At 37.8% G+C, this 12,742-nt stretch overlaps 2 protein-coding genes across 5 annotated transcripts in view; one reads left to right on the forward strand and one right to left on the reverse strand.

Annotated features, from left to right (window-relative positions):
• The window catches only part of LOC145980024 (nucleolar protein 9), a 77,505-nt gene extending 74,448 nt beyond the window's left edge, over positions 1-3,057 (forward strand). The window contains exon 9 of the mRNA XM_083112995.1: positions 2,460-3,057. Within this exon, the coding sequence (XP_082969121.1) occupies positions 2,460-2,491 (32 nt within the window). The 3' untranslated portion in view covers positions 2,492-3,057. The remainder of the gene's footprint in view (positions 1-2,459) is intronic.
• Positions 3,058-8,980: 5,923 nt separating this feature from the next.
• The window catches only part of LOC145980092 (protein CBFA2T1-like), a 509,444-nt gene continuing 505,682 nt past the window's right edge, over positions 8,981-12,742 (reverse strand). For 2 of the 4 annotated variants that reach the window (XM_083113092.1, XM_083113091.1), the window contains exon 9: positions 8,981-9,947. In XM_083113092.1, the coding sequence (XP_082969218.1) occupies positions 9,711-9,947 (237 nt within the window). In that variant the 3' untranslated portion in view covers positions 8,981-9,710. The remainder of the gene's footprint in view (positions 9,948-12,742) is intronic. The other 2 variants (XR_014440826.1, XR_014440825.1) reach the window with 1 other exon arrangement.

Below are 12,742 nucleotides of genomic sequence, written 5' to 3' on the forward strand. Positions count from 1 at the left end.
ACAAGGATAATATGCAAATTATTTTTGATGACCGAAAAGGTATTTTCAGGCAGTCAAGTGCAAAAGGTTACGATTTTAAAACACTTATATTTTCCGGAAGACTCAAGAAGAGTGTGTTAGGTGGTAGACGAGTAGAACTGGAAATCGGTGGTCTGAATTTTAGCACCAAAGTATTCAATTAAGAAGGTTTTGGTTCGGACTTCCTCTAGCATATGCTTTTTATAAAAAACTGCACCAGGCAGAAATAAGTATTAAGAAAAATGCAGTTGATGTGTTATTTGTTACCCCTCCTCATCAAATGAAGGAGGATTCTCCAGTATAGTAAATATTTGGAGTTATTATATTGCTGGTGTGGAATTCAAAAGGCATTATTCTAGAAGCACAGAAGCAAGAAGAATGTTGAGTTTGAAGTGCTATAGGAAAGTACTGATTCAGTTAACCGCTTATCGAACCTTATACAGTTTTCTGCAAAGTCTTTCTGGAAAAGAAGCTAGATATATGGAAGCCTACTGTTCTATTAAACCATCATGGAATCAATCATTGCCTGAATTCACTGGTTTTTGGCTGATTAACTATCCTGGATTGTTTTCTGTTTTGGACACTGTAAACTACGTTCCTCCTGAGCTGTTTTCAAACTAAGAGAAACATTGATTGATGAAGCTAGGACTTTGTGTAAAGATAATTAAAATATTTAAAAGTTCTTTATGTACTCATTTTTTTTTCAGAATTTGCAAATTACAATTTCTTTAAAAATTTTCCCCGGATGCAGGGCAATTGTAACGAACCTGAATGTTTGCTTAATATTTGTTGAAATATTGAAAATTTTAAATAAATGTTTGTTATTTCAAATTATGTGCAAGATGTCACAGACAACTGTAGTTAGACTGGTACAGTTGTGGTTGGAATTTGTATATATGTTTTGGAAATACGTCATAATCTGTTCATGTTGACATCACTTTTCTATCTCGGCGGAGGAAGTGTATGAACCCGCCTGAACATTCCCACCTGATGACAGACTGAGTTGAAAAACAGGCGAAGGTAGAGGAATGAATAAGCATGTGGTAACGGGAAAATGGAATGCAAGAATATTGTTATTGGTTTGCATTAATTGTGTTTCTTTAAGGTGATGCGCTGAAATAATGATTACGTGCAGAAACCTTTGTGTATTTTGGTTTGTTTTGTCTAACGTTGTGTGTTAGTGATTTTGATGTGAAATGCTGTAAGAATTGTTTCTTTGTGCATCCTCAGGCGTCAAATGACAAAACTAAGGTAAAGAAACGTGTGTAAATCTGTACATTACTTGTGAGTCCGCATACGATAAGTAATTATAAAACTGCGTCTAACTTTGAAAACCGTGTTGTATTTTTTTTTGTTACCCAGCAAGCCCTAGTGAATTTAAGAAATTCTCATGTTCCCGACACAAGGGGCAGCGGACTAACTTTGTAAAGACTAGTGTCCAACTGGAGGACGTTGCACCTGTGAGTTATGCAATTCACGGAAAAATGATTAATTCTGCTGTAAATATTTGAGAAGCAAAGTTGGGCCCCCTTTGTACAGGAATAAACTTAATATTCTGGTAATGACATAAATGTGCTATTAGAAGGGATATGTTTATTTTGTGTAGCAAGTGCAGTTTTTAAATCAAATTTGGGAATATATTCACATTTTTAAAACCAAAATGTCATTCTTTATACTGCTTTTTCACCGCTATAACAACGAAATTTTACTTTATTTACTGCTTTTGAACCTAAAATTGACTCAGTTTTTGTACTGAAATTTTGCTTTTTTATTTACCAAAAATATGTGCCTCTATCAATATCATAATAAATCCCCCTTTTTTAAACCCTTTATTATCCATTCATTGCAAGATTGCAACAATGTGAACTTTACTGCTCATGAGTGCTTTTGTGTATCTCAATATTCTTTCTTTGTCTTTGTTCTAACCTCTGTTGCATAGTTCTGCTGCACTGCTAAGCTATGTGAAAGTCAATGCCAGTCACATGCTTGGGGTACAGTTATCCCCCATGTAGCTAATTACATAACAAGAAAAATATCAAAGCCTTGAAAAACAGAGCACATTGCAATGCAGCTGTGTGTTAGTGACGAAAGTGAACATGGCACTGCTTTGGTTCTTATGCATTTAGGCATGTGGGGTATGACTGTACCCCAAGCATGCAACTAACATTAATTAACTTATAATTATTAGGTGATTTAGAAAGTGCAGCAGAAAATTGCAGCTGATCTTAGAAGAAAGACCGAGAGACAACATTTTGCATGCATGCGTAGTATAATTCACGGAGTGTTTCATATCTTAAAGCTAGTTAAAGGGTTATGTCGTAAGTATGTTGCAGAAAATGACACACCTAAGGAAGGGTTAAAGAACATATAGTTAAAAGAACAGATGATACATGTAGAGTGTATTTAATATGTGCTGATTTTTCTCTCCCTTTGTTTTAAAGATGATTCAGCAAAGAAATTTAAAGCGTCATAAAGGGACTTTCATCTTGTGCAGCTGAAGAAAAATTAGAACATCAAATATCCGGAAAGCTGATTACTTGAGGTCTACTATTGTCATAAAAGGTGCGTACAGTAAATGATGTCAGTGATTGTCAACAAGTTCATATGTCGATCAGTGTCAAAACTGTTACAGATCTACTGTACAATTTGCATATCAGGGATTGTGTATACCACCACAATCTGCTATACCAGAGGAATGGAACTTCAGAAATGCAGTTCTTTGTTTTGTTTAAAGTATCTCCTTTGAAGAGTTCTATTTAGAGTCAGATCGACATATCTGCACTTCTAATTCTTATCAGTAAGGTAGTCATGTATCTCCAGTTTAATGACTCTTTTTGAGAGAGATATTCCTAAGAATACATTATTTCCTCTCTCTTTAAATTTGATAAATAAGAAGTATGTCCATCTGGTTCTCCTACGACGTTATGTAACTATGTATATAAGACAATGTATGCCTGTAAATATACTATGTGACTAGTATGAATATGCCTTATTTATAGTAAGCATATTTGAATCAAAGTATGCTATTAAATTGCTTATTTATATGACCCCCTCCCCTTCCTTCAAGGCCTCCCTGATAGCGCAGTGGTAACGTCGTTGCCATGTAATCAAGGGTCCTGGGTTCAATATCCAGTGGTGGCACATAGTGGTTTGGATCCCACTTTAAGCTGTAGGTCCAGTCCCGATTAGCCTTACTGTGCATAAAGTAAACTTAATACACCAACTCAACTCTATGATCCTTCATGTTATGGAAGTGCACAGTTAACAACAAAATTAGGATTATGAGGAAAATTTCATTTACAAAGACAAAAAGATACACACAGTTAAAAAGTTAACAACGAAAATTTACATAAAACCTTTTATTTACGGTTGTCTTACAGTAATATTTTTTACAAGATATTGTAGTTTTGATCGTAAAAGCTTGTTTAAGGGGAGAGACAACATTACACCCTGTTTACATATAATCTACTCTGATTTTAAAACAATTTGTTTTGCTGGTTGTGTTCAACATTAAACTGCAAGAATTGCCTCTATGAACAAATAATGCTTCACATGCTTGGAAACAAAAAGATTGTGCTTGTTGCAAAATTATTGGCATTGCTGTATCCCAATTCTCACACACTCATGCTAACATTAATGTACCTGAGACGAAACAATTATTTCTTGTCCTTGTAGTATCTTATTCATACACATATATACTACAAATTACTTTGGTGGTATAAAACTGTTGTAACTCATTTACACAACATATATTCGTAAATATTGGGAAAGACAGGTGCACAGAAATGCAGCTAGCAAAGTTAAGTGTTCTTGTAAATGCTTCATTTTCCCTACTGTTTAGTTAGGCTGCCACACATTGCATCTACCAGTGTCAGTAATGACTGATTGTGAGATTTGCAACTGTTTAAGCTTGTGAGATTCCTGTGTATACATGCCTGCATTTGGACAAGATTATCAACTGACATTGGTAAGTACAATTTCCTCTACCATGTAGTTTGGTATGTTTGTAAAATTATACGTAGATATGTACAGTGAGGGGAAAATCAGTGTGCACTCTAAAATCACTATAATTTATTGTGATACACACCAGGTAATGGTGAAAATGTAGTTGCAATACAAGATGCTTTTTTTTTTATTTACGTAGGGTGCAAGTTCTAGAATTTCAGCATGGTTTTTAACAATCCACTAGCAATGGAAATTTTCTCTCAACAGTATATTTGATTGTATGTGTAGGTGAACAAGCAGATTTATGTTAATGCTTAGGAAATATTACTTGGTACACTCAAAATTGATTGTGACTTATTTTTACAAGACATTGTGCAGGCAGAAAACAATGTTGTCGCATGGTAGAGGTGACCTTGAAGTGTAACTTGCAAGGAGTTAAGGAAGTATGTTGGGTAACAAATACGCAGAAGAAAATTGCTTCTTAAGTCCGAATTTTAATTGTTTCAAAGCATTTAAATAATAATACCTTCAATGATTAACCAAATTTTAATTTTCTGCCATAACGTAAGGACATGGTGCTGGGTAAAAATACCCAGAAGAAATATTACTTAAGTCCAAAGTTCCGAAGCATGAAAATATAAATGCCTTCATTGATTAATGTAATTTTATTAATTTTGAATATTTGAATTAGTACAAGAAATAAAGGATATGTTGAAATACCAAACTAAAATGTACAAGTTCACTTTGAGTGAATTATGCTTGAAAGGTTTCACTGGAAAGGTACTGAGAAGGGTGGCCTCAGACAATCATCGGTTCGAAATCGACTGGATAATTTTTACCCATACATGCGTCGTTACAAGTTAAGGAAACAGCTTTGTCGCCCTAACTTCTTTGGACTCGCATGTTTTTTTTTAAATCCTTTTGTGTTTCCATGTCAAAGTGGATAGGAAAACTACTAGGCCTGAGCCGATACCACTTTGAACCAATGCAGATACTTGAAAATTGCAATAATTAAAATTTGCGCAAAATGTTGATCAATTTTGGTGTGTAAATATTCTTTTCCAATTATTTGCATGAATTTACCAAGAAATTTGCTTTAGAATATTCAAGAATTACATCAGAATATTAAAATGGATGTTATGAAATCACAAAATAGAGTTTTTCGTGCAAAATAAAAAGAAAGTTTAATTTTGCATTATTTCCAGGAGAATTAAGACTCCACGAAAGTGTCCCGCAGCATTTTTGCGGACCCTGTGAAATACCAATATGCCGGAAAAGTATCTGCTGGTATCGGTAGATGAATTCCTACCGATACATCAGCACCAGTATCGGCTCAGCCCTAGAAACTACGGAACTTTGTAATTTTAATGTTTGTCTTGTTTTTTATTCTGTTCCTGATCAACAGGTAGGAATATCCAGTATGTGGTGTAACAAGGTATTTAAGTGAAGTTAGAATAATTTTACAAAATTCCAAAGTTCTTGATATGGTACATACACTAGTGAAACAGCTTATTCTTAATGTACATGGTATTAATACTGTAGTGGTATCAATAATGTTAAACTGCGATATGCATTAAGAAAGGATTGAAGTATTCTTCCCTCTTCTATTTTCTGTGGTGTTACATAATCCCGGGCTGAATACTATTTTGTTGTATGACCTACTGCACTAACTTTGCAGGAGAGCAGATTAAAGTGTAACGTATATGGATTTTGAATACACTACAAGATTTGTGCAAATATTTTCTTATTGTTGATAATTCATATCACCTGACAACCAGATACGTCACTTCGGAACGTGACACATATGGAACATGATAACACGATCAACTCCTTTCCAATGTGAAGTGGAGATACGACAAAACAGCATTCAGACGGCAATAAGTACTAAATATGCATACATACTGTTTATGTAATGAAATTTTGGGGTGACAAAGCTGTATTAATGAAGCATTTACAGAGATGAAAATAGTAGAGGCAGGTTTTCCACAATACTGTAAACATTAACAAAAATATGACATATACACAAATTGCTAGAGAATAAGATTTTTGTTCGTTCGTACCTAATTTTCTCGCATCAGTAAAAATGAGGAAGAAAAACATTGAACTAAGACATACCATCATGAAAGAAAACCTAATGACTAGAGTCCATGAGCACCATGCATTCTTACATACACACACATATTTAGTTCTTTGGTGATGTAGTGAAGATATTAACCTCCATATTTGTACAATTCAGTTCTTTTTCCAAGAGTCTTCCACAGACCCTTATCTGTTTGACACGTGGTCAATGACTAGGATGCTTGTGAACATCAATGTTTCAAAATACATGTATATGCTCGCAAACGCACTCACCCACACCTATATGTACACATGCATCATACATAAGAAATGCATACATGTAGTGATGTTTTATTCATATTGGCAAAATGAGAATCAGTCATCTTAGTCAATAGAAATCACTGCAATTGTTGAAAGTGCACATGGTGGCATTATCATTTAATAACAATATCGCACTTGTTAAATTCTGTATATGTAATGGAGGAGGGAATCAGATATCAGAAGTGGTATTAACGTACAACCAAGAATCTTGCTGCTAACAACAATTTTTATACTAGAAAAAAGGGGAAAATTCCATGTTCATTCTATGTACAGTGCGTCTATTTCGATCTGCAGCCGAGAGATCGGGAGAAACGTGGCGGGCGGCGCTGATGGAGATGCCGACATTTGGGGCCTGTAATGCCCGCTTATTTTTGTGGACATCTTGCAAAACGAGCACTAACCTGTGTTATAACACGCAAAAGTTCTTCTGTAATTCTTCCAAGTTCCACCCTTATATACACAAATAAATACGCTTTAGAAATTATATTAAGAGCCACAGATAATACTCTGTAAAACATTTTAATCATAGTTTTGACCAGTAACGTCCTGCTTAAGTTTATATCCTTGAAAGAGTTTTGTGTCGATGGGGATCGTTTGGAGGTTTCGAATGTGCAACACTGTATCAAGATTACGCTGCAGACGAACCGTTAAAAGCTAATGGTGTTCGTGAGCTTCCTTGCAATCCGAAATCTCCTAGCTCAAGTTTTTTGTTCCTTCGCGACTACAGAGCTGTGAATATAGTGGCAGGCAGATGTAAACAAAGAGCGTGTTAATTTCGTACTGTGCGTAAGAGTGTTATTCTTGGTTACTTTGCCGTTACTTGTTTGTGTTATTGCAGTGTGTATGTGTGTTGTGTCAGTCAGATTGGAATGCCAGTCGCAAGGTTCACGTTAGAACAAAGAATTTTTATGTATGACACTTACGTGAAAACAGACTCGTGTCGAGACGTGTGTAGGCAATTTGTACAGAAATTCCCAGGCGTGTAGATGGACATCACTTTGAACAACTCTTATAACACAGGTTAGTGCTAGTTTTGCAATATTTATATAAATGTCTGCATATGTCCATAAAAATATGCGGGCATTACAGGCCGCAAATGTCGGCACCTCCGTCAGCGCCGCCCGCCACGTTTCTCCCGATCTCTCGGCTGCAGATCGAAATGGACGCATGGTACAAGCAAATATTAATTATGTCTGGTTTAATTTGTTACCAAGCACAGTAAGGTCTGCCACAAATGCAAAACTTCCTCCGTTGTTGAACCTTGGGCTGTGCATAGACAATTTTTCAAATGATTATGGAACAAGGAGTGAAGCCACTCATCTTAATATTCATAAAAATGTTCTGGAGTTATAGCAATCTAACTTTTTTGTGATTTAGCAGTTCAACACAAGTTCTCATTGTAAGGCAGGTGATGAATGTTGACTGTAATTAAAATTTAGCTAATTCTAAGGTATTTGACATTAATTTGTTTGTTAAAATATATTTTGAGAATTTGAAATGTGTATCACTTTAAACTGCAGGTCCGTCCAGGTTAGCCTTCTTGTGCATAAAGTTGACTTAAAACAAAAACTCAAGAATTTGATATATCGCTTCAAGAACAAGTAGTTGCAAAGTCAAACACTGTTAAGTATATTTTTATCAAGGCATATGCATGTGCAGACATTTTGTTGTGATTTTCTGCAACATTGTTTATGCCAGCAGCTTAACGAAAGTAGGTAAATATTGTAACACAATGGTTAACGCTGGAGTTGCCATCTTTGATATTAAGAACTGTTCTTAAGTTATCTATTCAGCCTTGAAGAAATTATTTCAAGTACTCAAACATGCACATTATTTGAATCTAAAGAAAGAGTGAAGGTTTATCATGTCTGTATGAGGTTTGTTTGTACACAGGATGAAAAATATTGTTACAATGGGGTCTTTAGAAGGCTTTCCTTCTTAAATCATTGACCTTCGTAAAATTAGATTCTATGTTACTTGCTAGCATTATCAATGATGTTTGTGTTTACAAAATTTTGATTACTTTAAGTAACACTTTGGTAGGAGCAAATTATATCTGAAAGTTTTTGGTTTTAAAGGCAACTTGCTTAGGAAATTGGTAATTTTAATCTTTGTGTATCCTTAATGAAAATTATTCATGGAGCTTTCCTGCCGGCGAATATTGAAGAAGTTTTCTCGGGCAATCAGCCAGGTGGTTTCCGGATAGACCTGAGAGCTAACGTCACACTCATCTTCAGGGATCGAAGTGCAGAGATAAATTAGGGTGAAGTTGTATGTATTTGGTGTGGGAGGGGTCTGGTATAGGTGGTGGGCCAATCAGGTGGCATTTCTCAGATGTCCACGCTCCAGTTCGAGTCCTATGTCCCTGTTGAGGTTTTCATTTTCATTTCAATAAATCATCAAATTACTTGGACCATCTCATCAAAGCAGCAATAGCCATACACTGGGAAAAGGAAAACCTCAACAGGGACACGGGACTCCAACTGGACCCAGCCTGGTTAGCAATAGTCGACTGGGAGTGCGGACGTCAGAGAAACACACCTACACCGGACCCCTCCCACACCAAATTCATAAAACTTCACCCTGATTTATCTCTGCACTTCAATCCCTGAAGATGAGAGTGACGTTAGATCTCTGAAGCCTATCTGGAAATCACCTGGCTGATTGCCCGAGAAAACCTCTTCAATTAATGAAAATTGTTTTAGCAACAGTTTCTTGGTTACTTATGTTCACGGCCATCAGTTTGCATTTTTTTACAATGACCAAAGATGATTCTGACTAATTTTACCAGAATTTCGTACAAGAGATTTTTCACTTACATTTGCAAGTAAAATTCACGATAACTCTTGTACTTAAATTAGTTTTCAACTACTTTATGATGTGCCATCATACATTACAAAATGTATAAATACATGGAAGTGATGCTCTAGGTCATACTCCGCACTCTTGTAATACTGTTGGTATAGTTCACCTTTAACTTGATATATTTTAAAGTTTCAATTGCTGAAAACACAACAAATATAATACAGTATTCCACACTGTACTGACATCTAGTAAGATCCTGGTTCATATTTGGCGATAAGTCTGCAACATTTGCAATTCTTTGGTTCTTACTCGTAGTTTCTGCCACTCTTTTTCATAGTGCAAGAAATCTGAAATGCTCAGCAGGTTTGTTTCACACAGTAAAATGTTAGTTGTCTGTGCACAAAGTTCATGCTGCTGCATTGTTCTTGCTACTTAATTTCTTTTCCAGTTTTGTGGCAATGAGCGGAGGTCTTCACCTTTTTTCTTTGGTTGCCAAACCTGGCAGCAGTTTTCTGTCATTTTTTGTCCCGACTGCTGAGACCACGCTGGGAGCGGGCAGGTCGTCACTTGCTGGAACTCTCGGCGACTGTCGTGGAGGAGGAAGCGGTCACAGGGGTTGCCGATCGGGAACTGCTGGCTGATCGTGTTGCAGACTTCTCGGCTGCTGCTGTTAGCGATCTTCCGCAGCAAACTTGGTGGTGATTTTCCCAGTCCTTGTGTTGGCAGAAAGCACCACAGTACCTGGCCATGTTGCAGCCACTGCATGTCTCATTCGCTTTTCGTCCACAGTTCCAGCAGCTCTGAAAGTAAACATAAATCTGAGTTTAAGAAGCATCAAGAAAGTGTAATTGTGTGCTAGCACATAATATGCAAGTGTAAATAAAAGAGCAACAGCAGGGAGGAAAAAAAAGGGGGGGGATAGTTGAGATATCTGGAGAGATTAAGATGCCTGCTAGATCACAGGGAAAACACAGATGACAATAGAAAAGGAGAACGAAGGACAATTTTATGCATATAAGCCTCCATGAGGGTTTCAAGTGTGCAGTAACGTACAAAAAAGTGGGACAACTATTCATCATAGTTCATGGTGGATGTAGTAAACGCTCTTTTAAGTATTACTTACGGATAGTTTTTCTTATAATTTCAAAGGCTCACTGCCTTCATTCACTAAGGGTACCACGTCTGGAATGGAGATGGTAGCCCATCACTTCTTTGTTAGTTCCCGGGGAGTGGTAGTTGCATTTTCTCCCCTTTGGTGGCGCTGGTGTGTTTTCAGGTGGCATTGCTGGGTAGTGGTTGGGCCGTCTGCTGCGTTGTGTTGCTCGGCGTGGTGCAGTGTGTCTAGTGTGACTAGTGTGTCATCGGCATATCTTCTGTATATTATGTGAGTAAACTCTGGGTGGGTGATTATTGATTTCTCTGCCACATGTAGTACAGTGTTGGACAGGGGTGCAGAAAAGTGGGTTGCCCATCACTAGGCCTCCTGTCTGGTGGAAGAAACTGTCTTCAAACTGAAAGTAGTTGTGGATGAGGCAGGCTTGTAGAAGGTTGCAGGTTTCATCAGTTAACGTATGTGGCTGTGCCATTGCTGTGGAGCCACGTTCTGGTAGTCAAGTACAAGGCTGATTGTACATATCAACTATGTATGGGCAATAAATAATAACAAACAACAAATTGTCCATTTTCGGAAATGCTTACCAGGACAATAAATGTTGGTGCATAAAATCTGACAACGTAATCAATACGTCATAATGGAAAACTGCCAATACAGTGACAAAATTCATTAAAAACAAACTCTGAAGGCTACAAAATACTGAAACAGGATCCCACAAATAGATACATTACAGCCACCCGCCGAGCCATAGAGAACGGTGCCCTCCTCTAAAGAAGCGAAAGTAAGAAATTGATCAACACCCACCCCATTCTTCAATGTGCATACGACATACCAAAAACTCATAAATCAGGAATCCCTCTAAGAATCAATCAACCCAGTGTACACATGACCAAATGGCTCCTCCAGAAACTCACTGCTCGCGACGACAAGCTAACCAACTGCCTTGAAGCAAAAGAATTGTCACCTCCTTGGCCAAAGCCAACAACCGTAAGCTAGCCAGCATAGACATAGTTGATATGTACAATCAGCCTTGCACTTGACTATCAGAACGTGGCTCCGCAGCAATGGCACAGCCACATACGTAACTGATGAAATCTGCAACCTCCTACCAGCCTGCCTCGCCCACAACTATTTTCAGTTTGGAGACAGTTTCTACCACCAGACAGGAGGCCTAGCGATGGACAAGCCCCTTTCTGCACCCCTGTCCAACATTGAACTACATGTGGCAGAGAAATCAATACTCATATACAGAAGATATGCCGATGACACCCTAGTCATTTACAAACAGGACAAAGACCTAAACCACCTCCCAATTGCTCTCATACATCCCAACTTAAAATTCACAGTTGAAAAGGAAGAAAATGGCCATCTGAATTTGCTCGACCTCATCATCCGATATCACCAGGACAAATTTATCACCTTCGTATACAGGAAGCCAGGCTCAGGCCCCCAGTACATCCACTCAAAATCCAACCACCCCAAAAACAGAAAGCTAGACTTCTACAGAAGAGCCTTCCTCACAGCTGCACAGAAGATGAACTCCATGATGAAATAGCATGCATCACTGAAATTGAACTAAGCAACGGTTACATTGAGCGCCAGCTATCCATGAGGTGCGTAAAATCAGAAGCCCAGCTCAGACACTAACAAGACAGAGATAACCCGAAGCAAAATCCCAAACCCAATTGGATCTCTCTTCCATACCACATCAGGCAAATTATCCTCAAACCCTTCAACATCAGAGGAGCACACAAACCTGTATCCCAAATTGGAAGAACCCTACCCAAACTTGCATCCCCTGGTGTCTGCAAGGCCACATGCCAATGCCACGACAACTACATTGTCAGAACTATCCACATGGTTCAAGAATGGATTGATGAACTCGTACAAAAGGTGCCCAAAAAGGCACACCAGGATCAGGCCTTTCACAGCACCTCACCACAAACCACTCCACATCCATACTTCACCAAACCGATTCTATCGTAGAAAACCTACCAAAGAAACCCATGCCATCATCCAACAGAAACCAGAGCTGAACCTGGACAATGGAGAGGCACACTCAACTTGTCTTTCCATCCTTCAAAAAATGGTAGATCATGAAAAGAAAAGATGCAGTACCCCCACACGACCCTCCTCCATCTACGCAAAGAACAGGAACACAGCAGACAGTGCAAAGCAGGAAACACACCAGCACCACCAAAGGGGAGAAAATGCAACTACCACTGCCCGCAAACTGAGAAGTGACTTGATACCAAAAAACTTATGAAATTGTGCAATGCAGAAACAAAAAAACTTCAAGTAGGTAATATTCATCATAGGTTCATGGATTGCTTTAAAAATCATATCTTACGGAATGCTAAAATGTAATTCTGTTATGATAATTCTCTGAATGGTAGTGACAATGAGTCTACATTAGCATGCAATGTTCATTTGGACGTTATCCATTGTCTAGTACTTATTCTAACACACGGTTTCAAGAGA

This window comes from Lepisma saccharinum, chromosome 27, assembly GCF_977018435.1.
Source record: "Lepisma saccharinum chromosome 27, izLepSacc3.1, whole genome shotgun sequence".
In the NCBI taxonomy this organism is placed as follows: domain Eukaryota; kingdom Metazoa; phylum Arthropoda; class Insecta; order Zygentoma; family Lepismatidae; genus Lepisma; species Lepisma saccharinum.